At 37.8% G+C, this 13,657-nt stretch overlaps 1 protein-coding gene across 4 annotated transcripts in view; it reads left to right on the forward strand.

Annotated features, from left to right (window-relative positions):
• Positions 1-211: 211 nt before the first annotated feature.
• Positions 212-13,657, forward strand: part of AGL15 (AGAMOUS-like 15) — a 41,206-nt gene continuing 27,760 nt past the window's right edge. Inside the window, exon 1 of one of the 4 annotated variants that reach the window (XM_077385580.1) lies at positions 212-834. In XM_077385580.1, the coding sequence (XP_077241695.1) occupies positions 620-834 (215 nt within the window). In that variant the 5' untranslated portion in view covers positions 212-619. Of the gene's footprint in view, positions 835-3,991; positions 4,192-6,965; positions 7,235-13,657 lie in introns of those variants that run through there. The other 3 variants (XM_077385579.1, XM_077385581.1, XM_077385582.1) reach the window with 3 other exon arrangements.

A 13,657-nucleotide genomic window follows, 5' to 3' on the forward strand; every position in this document is an offset into this window, starting at 1 on the left:
AAAATCTCAATCAAAATGAGGTTATGCTGATAACATTTCCCTTTAAAAAATCTGATAAAATCATCATTCCATTTGGGGCCGAATAGAATACCACAGCAGGAACCAGATTCAGGCATCTGATTCCAACCCCTGATTCCGGGTGGCATACAATCCTTTTATTAGGAAACATGCTAAACAAGGAAAGTTCTCTGGAGACTCCTTTTTCCTTCCAAAGAAAGAAAAACAGAAAAAGAGAAAAACAAGAAATTTGTCATCTCTCGATCTCTATCTCTGAAATAGCCATACCTAAAAATGGGGGGTGAATTTCCCAACCTTCACCCCCTTTCTAAAAATAGGTGTTTAAGAGATGTTGATAATAATTTTTTTCTATTTTGAGTATATCCATAATAAATTCCAACCTTCCTCCCTCCACCAAATGTGGCAATTTCACCACACTGCATTCGAGATAATGGCCATGAAAACGTTTTTTCCTTTCCATTTTTGGCAATTCCAACCCCCAAATCTTTGTAGAAACCCTCCCTCTCTGCTATATTTGGTGGGTTATCTGTCTCTCTCTCTCTCTCTGTTCTCTCTGTTCTCTCTTTATATATATTAGCTCTTTTTTTCCGGGTTTTTTTGGATGGGAAGAAGAGGGGAAATTTTACCAGGAGAAATGGGGAGGGGAAAAATTGAGATCAAGATGATTGAGAATACAACTAGTAGGCAAGTCACATTCTCGAAACGCCGTGTTGGATTGCTCAAGAAAGCAAAGGAACTTTCCATTTTATGTGATGCCGAGGTCGCTCTCATCATTTTCTCCAACACAGGGAGGCTATTTGAATTCTCCAGTTCTAGGTATGGGCTATGTTGATTCATCTGTTAATTTCATACTCTTATCTTTTGGGTGTTTTTTTTTTCATTTCTATCTAAAGGGTATTTTGGGTGAGTGACAAATTGGGTTATATGCTTGTTATTTGGATATGCACCTTTAGAAACTCTTTGTTGCCATTGAAATCTGACCTCTCATGGAGTTTTGTTTTGTTTTTTTGTGTTTTTTTTTTGTATTGGGGGTGGGTGGGTCTCCAATGATTAAGTTAGAACCGGCAACGGTAATATGAGCTGAACTCTCTGATGAGAACTCTGGAATTGAATGATTGCCAAAGTAAATTAAGTGCTTACCTTGGAGACTGTGCCCATATTTATTAAAAGGATTAGAGACGTTGTCTGTTATTGGTTGGGCGCATGCCATGCGTTAGGCTTTGATTGGGGGCGAATTTTACCCCCAACACTCTTGATTCCAAACAGATGATTTAAGAGTTGCTCAAATGCTTAGTTTACTTATTTTATTTTGTTGGTAAGCTACTGTTTAAGGATACATGAGCTTTATCTGTTCCTTTTTTAATTCCATTCCGTGAATTGGCCGTGCAAAGATGGCAATCCCACTTGACCGATGGGCAGATTGTTCATCACAGGAATCAGTTATTTCAGTGTGCAAATCATGTCCCTCTTCTTGCATTTGATAATAGAGAGATACTTGCCTGTTATGGAAGATGCCTACAATTCTCAAAATCAAAATGTAAATCTAAGGCATTGCCATGCAAGGACGAGAATTAATTCACTACACCGTTGCACGGATTAACCACCACAATAATGGGTTGCTTCGTTATGTAGAACATGAGCCTCTTCATGGTCTTGATGAGATGGACTAATATGTAGTTTTTGAAGGAAATTATTAAAATCTCCAAGGTTTGAACTCTGTGGAGATGTTAGGATATTCTTCAAATAAGTCATTCTGCAATGCTATATCCGCTCGGAGCATAAATATCATCCGTGCCCTGCTTTTTTTTTTTTTTTTTTTGAATGGAACAAAAATTTCATTAAAACAAGAGGAAGACCGAGATGGTCCACCCGCACAATACAAGAGAGAAGAAGAAATAAACAAAACGATACAAAGAAGAAGATAGAAACAAATAAAGTGTAAAGGAGGCGCGCCAACCACGCAATCATGGGGGAAGGAAATCAAACATGTCAAGACCCGCCTTAACTACTCTATCCCTTGCTAACTTATCCGCCGCACTATTGGCCGACCTCCGGACATGCATAAAAGAGATCGAGGAACCTTCAATTTTATCTTGAATCTCGTCGAAGAAGGATGGAAATCTCCAAAGGGGAACCGAGGAGCCCCTAAGCCATTGGATAACGTCTAGGGAATCCCCTTCCACAATCACCCTATCCAGCCAAACTTTCTCTAAACACCTAATCCCTTGATAGACAGCTCGAACCTCCGCCTCGCTTGCACCAGCAACTCCAATAGGCCCTACAAAAGCCCAAATGACATCTCCCCTTGAGTTCCTAAGAACACCCTCAATACCCGCTGGCCCCGGATTCCCCATACTCGATCCATCAAAATTCATTTTTAGAAGCCCATCAGGAGGAGGATCCCAATTTTGAACACTTAACCGACCAACCTTCCCAAAGGTCACAGGCCAAAGATCATCCTTGCCCTGCTTGCCCGAAATTCTTTGAAACTGATCACGACCAAGTGTTATTTTTAAAGGTATCTGCTCACTGATCTTTGGACTTCACATATGCAGTGGATATCTATTTACTAGCATCATTTTCTTGAATAACATGACAGTCTATTTCAGTAAGTTTAGACCTCATGAAATACGAAATTGCTTGCTTTATGAGTAGCTGCCTTGTTGTCACAATACATCATCATTGGTTCCTCAACCTCAAAATCCATCCAAGACATAAGAGTTTTCAACCACATTAGATCGACAAGTAGTGTGAACCATCACACTGTACTCATCCTTTGCACTAGACTTAGCAACTACACTGCCTTTTCTTTTTGAACTTACCAAGTTTCCTCCAATAAAGGCACAATAATTAGTAGTAGTGGACCTTCTATCATAGGGAAATCTTGCTCAAATCAATATCAGAATAATCCTCAATACTCAAGTGATTGTTGGGCTTAAGAATGATCCTTTGACTTGGTGCATCTTTATATTATTGTAAGATAAATCAAACTGCTCATCAAGATGGAACACTGGGTGGGTGCATGAACAAACTCATCACACTGACTGCAAAAGGAATATCAGAATGAATGATAATCAAATAGATAAGCTTCCCAACAGGTCATTTATATCTTCCTGGATCATTGAATAACTTTCTTTGGTCTTGTAACAACTTAATGTTTGGATTCATAGGGGTGTCAACAAATCTGTCGCATACTTCCTTGTGAGTTGTGAAGACTAATGTCATACTTAGATCTTGCTAACATGAGCCAATTAAAGAATAAAGACAGCTGGGATTGTGCAAATATCAAAATAAGGTTGTACTGATAACATTTGCTAAAAGAAATAATTTAAAAATTCTTATAAAATTTTCATTACGGTTGGGGCGGAATTAGAATACCACTGCAGAAACCAGATTCCGTAATTTGATTCCAGTGCCTGATTCCCGGTGGCATACAGTCCCTTTATTAGGAAACATGCTAAAGAAGGAAGTTATTTGAAGGCTCGTCTTCTCGAACCTCCTTTTTTCTTCCAAAGAAAAAAAAAAACAGAAAGAGAAAACCAAGAAATTTCTCCTCCTAATTATTAACAACACAAATATAGCCATCTTTCTCCCCCCCTGTCTCTCTCTCTCTATCTCTTTAAAATAGTCATACCTAAAAATAAGGAGTGAATTTCCCAACCTTCACGCCCTTTCTAAAAATAGGTGTTTTGGAGATGTTGATAATAAAATTCTTTATTTTGAGTATCCCATAATAAAGTCCAGCTTTCCTCCATCCTCCAAACGTGACACTTTTACCACACTGCATTCGAGATAATGGCCATGCAAGCGTTACTGCTTTTCCATTTTGGCAATTCCAATCCCCCCACTTTTTAGAAAGACTCCCTCTTTACTATATTTGGTGGCTTCTCTTTGTTTTCTCTGTTCTCTCTTTCTAATCTATATATATGAGCTCTTTTTTCCTGGGTTTCTTCGGATCAGAAAAAGAGGGGAAATTTTACCAGGAAAAATGAAGAAGAGGGGGAAAGTTGAGATTAAGAGGATTGAGAATAAAACCAATAGGCAGGTCACATTCTCGAAACGCCGCGTTGGATTGCTCAAGAAAGCTAAGGAGCTCTCCATTTTATGCGATGCTGAGGTCGCTGCCATCATTTTCTCCAACACAGGGAAGCTATTTGAATTCTCCAGTTCTGGGTATGTCCTAATTTTATGTGTCTATGTATGTGTACATGCATATCTTAGCTTCCTCTGTTAATTTCATACTCTTCTCCATTGTTACATGGATTCTTCCAAATGGGCGAAGAATCCGTGTCGGACGCATCTTGGATTTCAATACTTCAGGATTCTCTAAGACACTTCTAGATCTCTTTTATCTTTTTTTTTCTTTTTTTGAATACCATGACCTCAACTTTACAATTACCGCATGTTTTAGTTTTACCCATCCTAATTGTAAGTTTCTTAAATGGAAATAAAATATTATATCTACTTAACCTATTAAAATGTTCAATATATTACTTATTATATTCATATTATTATATAAAAAATAAAATTTAGAAATTGATTAAAATATTTTGGCGAATCCATGGATCGTCCTTTTTGGGTGTTTTGTTTTTTTGTTTTTTTGTTTTACTTTAATTTCTGTCCAGAAGGTTTTGTTGCCTCTGGATTCTATGATTTTGGGTAAAAGTACCTCTGGATTCTATGATTTTGGTGGTGGTATCCGATGCTTAAGTCAGAACTGGCAATAGCAATATCAGCTGACCTCTTTGATGAGAATGAATGCCAAAGTTAAGTGCGCACATTGGAGATTGTGCCCCTATTTATATAAAGGATTAGAGCCCTTGCCTGTTATTGGTTAGGAACATGGGATGGTATAAGAGTTGCTCAAATGCTTAGTTTACTTATCTTATTTTGTTGGTAAGATACTATTTAAGGATAGGTGATTTTTATCTGTTCTCTTTTTAATTTCATTCCATAACTTGGCCGTGCAAAGATGGCAATCTAGCCACTTGACCAATGGACAGATTGTTCATCACTGGAATCGGTTGTTTCAGTGTGCAAATCATGTCCTTCTTTTTGGACTTGATGGCAGAGAGAGATACTTGCCTGTTCTGGAAGATACCTAAAATTCTCAAAATCAAAATGTAAATCTAAGACATTGCCATCAAAGGACAAGAATTCTTTCACTCCACCATTGCAGAGATTAGCCACAACAACAGTGGGTTGGTTTATTATGTACTATGTAGAACATGAGCCTCTTCCACCATCACCCTATCCAGCCGAACTTTCTCTAAACACTTAATCCCTTGATAGACAGCTTGAACCTCCACCTCGCTTGCATCAGCAACTCCAATAAGCCCTGCAAAAGCCCAAATGACATCTCCCCTCGAGTTCCTAAGAACACCCTCAATACCCGCCGGCCCTGGATTCACCATACTCGATCCGTCAAAATTCATTTTTAGAAGCCCATCAGGAGGAGGATCCCAATTTTGAACACTTAACCGACCAACCTTCCCAAAGGTCACAGGCCAAAGATCATCCTTGCCCTGCTTGCCCGAAATTCTTTGAAACTGCTCACTGATCTTTGGACTTCACATATGCAGTGGATATATTACGTGACAGTCTATTTCAGTAAGTTTAGACCTCATGAAATACGAAATTGCTTGCTTTATGAGTAGCTGCCTTGTTGTCACAATACATCATCATTGGTTCCTCAACCTTAAAATCCATCTAAGACATAAGAGCTTTCAACCACATTAGCTCAACAAGTAGTGTGAACCATCACACTGTACTCATCCTTTGCACTAGACTTAGCAACTACACTGCCTTTTCTTTTTGAACTTACCAAGTTTCCTCCAATAAAGGCACAATAGTTAGTAGTAGTGGACCTTCTATCATAGGGAAATCTTGCCCAAATCAATATCAGAATAATCCTCAATACTCAAGTGATTGTTGGGCTTACGAATGATCCTTTGGCTGGTGCATCTTTATATTATTGTAAGATAAATCAAACTGCTCATTAAAAAGGAACACTGGGTGGGTGCATGAACAAACTCATCACACTGACTGCAGAAGGAATATCAGAATGAATGATAAATTGATAATCAAATAGATAAGCTTCCCAACAGGTCATTTATATCTTCCTGGATCATTGAATAACTTTCTTTGGTCTTGTAACAACCTAATGTTTGGATTCATAGGAGTGTCAATAGGTTTGGTACCCAACAACCCTTTAGTTGTCAACAAATCTGTCACATACTTCCTTGTGAGTTGTGAAGACTACTATCATACATAGATCTTGCTAACATGAGCCAATTAAAGAATAAAGACAGCTGGGTTTGTGCAGATATCAAAATAAGGTTGTACTGATGACATTTGCTAAAAGAAATTATTTAAAAATTCTTATAAAATTTTCATTACGGTTGGGGCGGAATTAGAATACCACTGCAGAAACCAGATTCCGTAATTTGATTCAAGTGCCTGATTCCCGGTGGCATACAATCCCTTTATTAGGAAACATGCTAAAGAAGGAAGTTATTTGAAGGCTCGTCTTCTTGAACCTCCTTTTTCCTTCCAAAGAAAGAAAAACAGGAAGAGAAAACCAAGAAATTCCTCCTCCTAATTATTAACAACACAAATATAGCCATCTTTCTCTGTCCCTCTCCCTGTCTTTCTCTATCGCTTTAAAACAGCCATACCTAAAAATAAGGACCAAATTTCCCAACCTTCACGCCCTTTCTAAAAATAGGTGTTTTGGAGATGTTGATAATAAATTTCTCTATTTTGAGTATACCCATAATAAATTCCAGCTTTCCTCCATCCTCCAAATGTGACACTTTACCACACCGCATTCGAGATAATGGCCATGCAAGCGTTACTGCTTTTCCATTTTTGCAATTCCAATCCCCCCACTTTTTAGAAAGACTCCCTCTTTACTATATTTGGTGGCTTCTCTTTGTTTTCTCTGTTCTCTCTTTCTAATCTATATATATGAGCTCTTTTTTCCTGAGTTTCTTCGGATCGGAAAAAGAGGGGAAATTTTACTAGGAAAAATGAAGAAAAGGGGGAAAGTTGAGATCAAGAGGATTGAGAATAAAACGAATAGGCAGGTCACATTCTCGAAACGCCGCGTTGGATTGCTCAAGAAAGCTAAGGAGCTCTCCATTTTATGTGATGCTGAGGTCGCTGTCATCATTTTCTCCAACACAGGGAAGCTATTTGAATTCTCCAGTTCTGGGTATGCCCTAATTTTATGTGTCTATGTATGTGTACATGCATATCTTAGCTTCCTCTGTTAATTTCATACTCTTCTCCATTGTTTCATGGATTCATCTAAATGGGGGAAGAATCCGTGTCGGACGCATCTTGGATTTCAATACTTCAGAATTCTCTAAGACACTTCTAGATCTCTTTTATCTTTCTTTCTTTTTTTGAATACCACGACCTCAACTTTACAATTACCGCATGTTTTGAGTTTTACGCATCCTAATTGTAAGTTTCTTAAATGGAAATAAAATATTATATCTACTTAACCTATTAAAATGTTCAATATATTACTTATTATATTCATATTATTATATAAAGAATAAAATTTAGAAATTGATTAAAATATTTTGGCGAATCCACGGATCGTCCTTTTTGGGTGTTCTGTTTTTTTTTTTTTTTTCACTTTCATTTCTGTCCAAAAGGTTTTGTTGCATTTGGATTCTATGATTTTGGGTAACATATTGGGTTATATGCTTGTTATGTGGACATGCACCTTTAGAAACTCTTCGTTGCAATTGAAATCTGACCTAAGGTTGAATGGGGTCCCAGCTGGAAGCACTCCTGAGGAGATGACCTCTGCTCATGAACAGATGGTCAGAAAGCACCCGGAGTTTGGAATACCCGTGGGGGGGGGGGGGGGGGGGGGGAGGAGAGAGATGCGGGGTGGGGGTGTTGTCCGATGCTTAAGTCAGAACCGGCAATAGTAATATGAGCTGAGCTCTTTGATGAGAACTCTAGAATTGAATGAATGCCAAAGTAAGTTAAGTGCGCACCTTGGAGATCGTGCTCCTATTTATATAAAGGATTAGAGCCCTTGCCTGTTATTGGTTGGGAACATGGCACATTTCAGGCTTTGATTGGTGGCGAATTTTACCCCCAACACTCTTGATTGCAAATGGATGGTGTAAGAGTTGCTCAAATGCTTAGTTTACTTATCTTATTTTGTTGGTAAGATACTATTTAAGGATACATGATTTTTATCTGTTCTCTTTTTAATTTCATTCCATAACTTGGCCGTGCAAAGATGGCAGTCTAGCCACTTAATCAATGGACAGATTGTTCATCACAGGAATCGGTTGTTTTACTGTGCAAATCATGCCCGTCTTTTTGGACTTGATGACAGAGAGAGAGATACTTGCCTGTTCTGGAAGATACCTAAAATTCTCAAAATCAAAATGTAAATCTAAGACATTGCCATCAAAGGACAAGAATTCTTTCACTCCACCATTGCACAGATTAGCCACCACTACAATGGGTTGCTTTATTATGTGCTATGTAGAACATGAGCCTCTTCATGGGCTGATGAGATGAACTTATATATAGTTTCAAAGAAAATGATTAAAATCTCCAAGGTTGGAACTCCGTGGAGATGTTAGGATATTCTTCAAAGAAGTCATTCTGCAATGCTATATCAGATTGGAGCATAAATATCTTCCTTGCACAGCTTGCCCCTAATTCTTTGAAACTGATCACCACCAAGTGCTTTTTTAAAGATATCTGCTAAGTGATATTTGGACTTCATATATGCAGTAGATATCTATTTACTCATGACATTTTCTTGAATCAATTGACAATATATTTCAATATGTTTAGTCCTCGTGAAATACAAAATTGCTTGCTATATGAGTAGCTCCCTGGTTGTCACAATAGATGGTTCCTCTACCTTAAAATCCATCCAAGATATAAGAGCTTTCAACCACATTAACTCAACAAGTAGTGTGAGCCATCGCAATGTACTCATAGTTTGCACTAGACTGAGCAACTACACTGCCTTTTCTTTTTTGAACTTACCAAGTTTCCTCCAATCAAGGCACAATAATTAGTAGTTGTGGACCTTTTATCATAGGGAACTCTTGCCCAAATCAACATCAGAAGAATCCTCAATACTCAAGTGATTATTGGCCTTAAGAATTATCCTTTGACTTGGTGCATCTTTATGTTACTGTAAGATGCCTCAAACTGCTCATCAATGAGTAACACTGGCTGCAAAAGGAATTATCAGAATGAATGATAATCAAATAGATAAGTGCCGCGGAAAATAAAAATCAAATAGATAAGCTTCCCAACAAGTCTTTTATATCATCTGGATCATTAAATAACTTTACTTGGTCTTGTAACAACTTAATGTTTGGATTCATAGGAGTATCAATAGGCTTGGTACCCAACATCCCTATATTTGTCGACAAATCCATCACATACTTCCTTGTGAGTTGTAAAGACTAATATCATACTTAGATCTAGCTACCTTGTACAAAGGAAATGCCTTAGCTAGCCGTATTTTGTTCAGAAGTGTTGCAGAAGATAATTCTTCTACTAGTAAATACATGTCTGTATCAATAACGTCATCAACATACTCTTCCAAGAAAATTATACTAGCAGATCTCCTAAACATAAATATATAATGATCCACATGATTTGTGTAAAATTCACAAGTTTAACCTTTAATGCAATCTCTCAACCATACAATTGGGGAGATACCTACCGGCATAGATGCATCTACAGCCAAGGGCCAACCATTCATTTTCTATTTGGTAACAATCTCCATTAATCTCCTCATCAATAGTTCTTTTCCATCAATTATGAGAAGGGCCAGCTTAGCAAGACTTAGGAAAATAGAGAGATGCAAAATGCTTATAGGAATGAGACAATTTAGTAAAGACAAAAAATTGATCAATATGATGTTGTGTATAAACTCATTTACCTTTGAGAATAGCGGTTGGAAGGCGAAGACGACCAGGAATCTACAAACTCATAATCTGATTAATTAGCTCGTCGAGTCATGACATTTGATGCCCCCTTTACCTTTTTCTCGTGTAAACATGTAAATGAGATACATTAGATGGACCAGAGGTAACAACTTCACAAGGTAACATGTTTATTGAAAATCCCAAGGAAAGTTTAGATCTTCCTTGAAAAATAGAGTTTTCTCTAAGAAATGAACATTAAGACAAACAAACCACTTCCAAAAACTATGATTGTAGCAACGACGCCCTTTTGAGTTCAAAAATATCCCCAAAAATTACATTTAATAGAACAGTAGTCTAACTTATCAACACCTTGAACTAATATGTGAACAAAACAAACGCCACCAAATCTATGAGGAACAAAATAAGGCAATGTTGTGAAAGAGTATGGAGTGAGGAGGCTAGCCTTCGAAGACTGAAGACAGGATACAATGAATCAAGTAACATGTAGTCAAAGTGACATCTTTCAATATATTTTTGGAACATATATTTGACAAGGGAGGGTGGGTTACTTCAATAATATGTTAGGATTATGTTTTGGCATTCCATTTTGTTGAGGATTCTGTCTACAAGAGGTTTGATGAAGAATTCCATGATTACCAAGGTAATTTTGGAACCCTGTGATTCTTTGCTCAGCTCACAAGCTTCATACTCTAAACTAGACATTGAATGCAAAGAAGGAACTCAAGACTTTAAACTATATGGAACAGAGAGACAGACCAACAATGCTATATATGTGGTGAAGAAGTTGAATGTGGAGTATAACCATGAACCCTACGATGGAGATCATAAAGGTGGTTCGCTCAAGTCCTCCACCAATCACACTCCTTGTGTTTTTAACTTGTAAAACACAAGAGGAAGGATACAAAGCTAGATAGCACTAAAGGGATTTCATTAGTTTATTAAAAAATTATAAATTAAAAGAAAACTTAGGAATATGAACAACTGAAGAGAACATATGGGAAGAGGTAGGACAAAGAATACCTCCACCGAACACAACAGATAAAGAACGATCTACAATTGTAATAAATTGAGTGAAGGAAAACCTTTTCGAATGAAGAAAATATAGACTGCACTTTTATATGGTCAGAGTCTCTCGAATCAATGACCCAGGGAGATGACCCCTGCTAAACAAAAAGAGCAAAATTACCCAAGTTGTCCATAGTAATCATGGATGTGGGGGGGACAGCCTGTGGACTGCTGAGATATCTTCATGAGCTTCTCATACTCATCTCATGAATGAAAGATTGAATCACCGTCGGAACAATGTGTCCGATTCATGAAAGGGGTGCAACTCGGGCTAGTTTTTAGGAAGTCGGGTTGAGCGTTTACTATAAAATCGGGTCAGGTTCGGGTTGATTCCAATTCATTTTCTAGCGAAAGCTCAACCCGACCCAACCCAAGTTGTACTCCTCATTTATGACATAACTCCTTGAATGCATATCATCACCTTCTATTGTATACAAACGCTGATTGGCCCACATAAGCTTGCCCAAATTTATGGTTGTTAGGACCATGGTTACCGGAAACGTTCAAGCAAAGAGGGAAACGCGTTTCTGAAACAGCAATGAAACGGTTCTAAAAATTTGGGGAAACATCACAGAAACGTTCCGGAAACGCCCGTGAAACGTCCCGGAAACGCAATCACGAGAAAACCAAAGAAAAGTTGCAAAAATGGTAAGGGATTATTGAAGAAAACAAAAAAAAAGGATAAGATTCGTACCTGAATCTCTACTCCGGCCATCGTCTTCTTCTTCTTCATTAGAAATGTTCCAATTTGAAAACCTGCATGCTGTTTCCTTCCCAAGATAAACCAGCGGCAAGATTCCCTTCTCAAGAGCTTCTTCTCTTTCCAACATTGAAAAGGGGTGGTATTTAATCTCTTAATTGTAGTTGGAATTAGGGTTTTAGTTGTGTAAGTGTAATTTACCAAAAAGCTCCCTCAAAATGGTGTTTTGGTAAATAAAATAAGACCCTGTTTTGTAATTAAACATGCCCCCACTACAAAGCTTTTATTAAAATATTTTATGACTGACTTTACCATGTGAACAGCCATCTCACATAATTTATGTGAATAAGACAAAATCTGTTGTGTGTCTGGTCTCTCGTGCATAATTCTTGTGTGAAATGATATATAGGCCCCCTTTTTATTTGGGACAGCCACCTCCAATGTAAAGAGTAGTTAAAAATAGACTAAAATGGGTTGTCCCCAGAAAAAAATCATCTCCCTAAGACAAAATCTGTTGTGTGGCTGCTCTCTCGTGCAAGATTCTTTTGGGAAATGATAAATAGGCCCCCTTTTTATTTGGGACAGCCACCTCCTGTGTAAAAGTGGAGTCATAAATACATTAAAAGGGGCTGTCCCCAATAAAAAAGGGGCAAATTTTAAAAACAAAAAATTTCTTAAAAAAATTCGAACCTGACTTGTGCATTAGAACATCCACCTTAGATAAATTAAATGAATAAGACAAAATCTGCTGTGTGGCTCTTCACGTTTCTCGTTTCCCCTTTAATTTTTTTCCTGCGTTTCACGTTTCCGTTTCCTGTATCCGTTTCCCGACCTGGTAACTATGGTTAGGACACAATGAAAATGCTTCATGAACCCAAGATCACTACCACACCCCCTTGAATCATGGACTCTATGACCTCTACCAAAGGGCAAAAGGCGCCACCACGACCTCTATCACTATTTGCCCCGCTTGTCGAAGCTGCTATGGTAGTTCCAACACCAACACTATCATTGGAGGCTAATAAAACTCCCAATACGTAGAATCCATGAATTCAAGTTAGTAAGAGAAGGAACCCTTTTGTAAGCCCAATGGTTCAACCCTTAGCAATCTTCTAATCTTGTTTTGATGAATCGAAACATAAGTTGATTCACTATGTTTTTACTGATGAATTTTGTGTTTAAGTTGAAGATAAAATTCGTTCAAGGAACAAAGTTAAGGAGAATAGATCAAGGCTTGGACCAATCCTGAAGATCAAAGTGAGCCAAGGGGAAGAAGAGGAGATCCATGAAGAAGATCAAGACTTAAAGATTGAAGGTCAATGGAAGATTCAAAGTCCATGTCTTGTATTAGATTGTATAAATCTAATCCCTAAATGAATCCCACTTGAGGCACTCAAGGGTCCCAAACAAGTTAATATAAATTGAGTGACTCAAAAGCCCAAGTACCAAAGAGGGCTTTAAAATGAAATAGAACAAAAGAGGCACTTGGTTGGTTGACCATAGGCCATTATCTTATGGATAATAAGTCTAGTTACAACTCAACTCAACTCAACTAAGCCTTTGTCCCAAATTATTTGGGGTCGGCTAATGAATCCTTTAGAAAATTTTCATGAAGAAGGTGAAAGAATCTACCCGGCTCAAATTGACTGTGAAAGAATCTACCCAGATCAAATTGACTGTGAAAGAATCTGACCTCCCACTTGGGTCCCATCGAATAATTTTAGATTAATAAGTGATGTAATTCTACTCACATCCTTAAACTTTAGTGAAGAAACTTCATATACTGAGCTTAGTAACTTCTGAGATGTTCACTCAAACTGGGCTTGCTCTTGTAATGGTTGCAGCTATATACCGTTCAGTAGATTTAACAATTAAAGTTTTTGTTGAGGAATGTGTTAGAGTAGCATGTGAAGATAACAGT

The sequence above is a fragment of the Tasmannia lanceolata genome, unplaced genomic scaffold (assembly GCF_043159265.1).
Source record: "Tasmannia lanceolata isolate RefF3 unplaced genomic scaffold, GAP_Taslan_0.1 ptg000007l, whole genome shotgun sequence".
Lineage (NCBI taxonomy): Eukaryota > Viridiplantae > Streptophyta > Magnoliopsida > Canellales > Winteraceae > Tasmannia > Tasmannia lanceolata.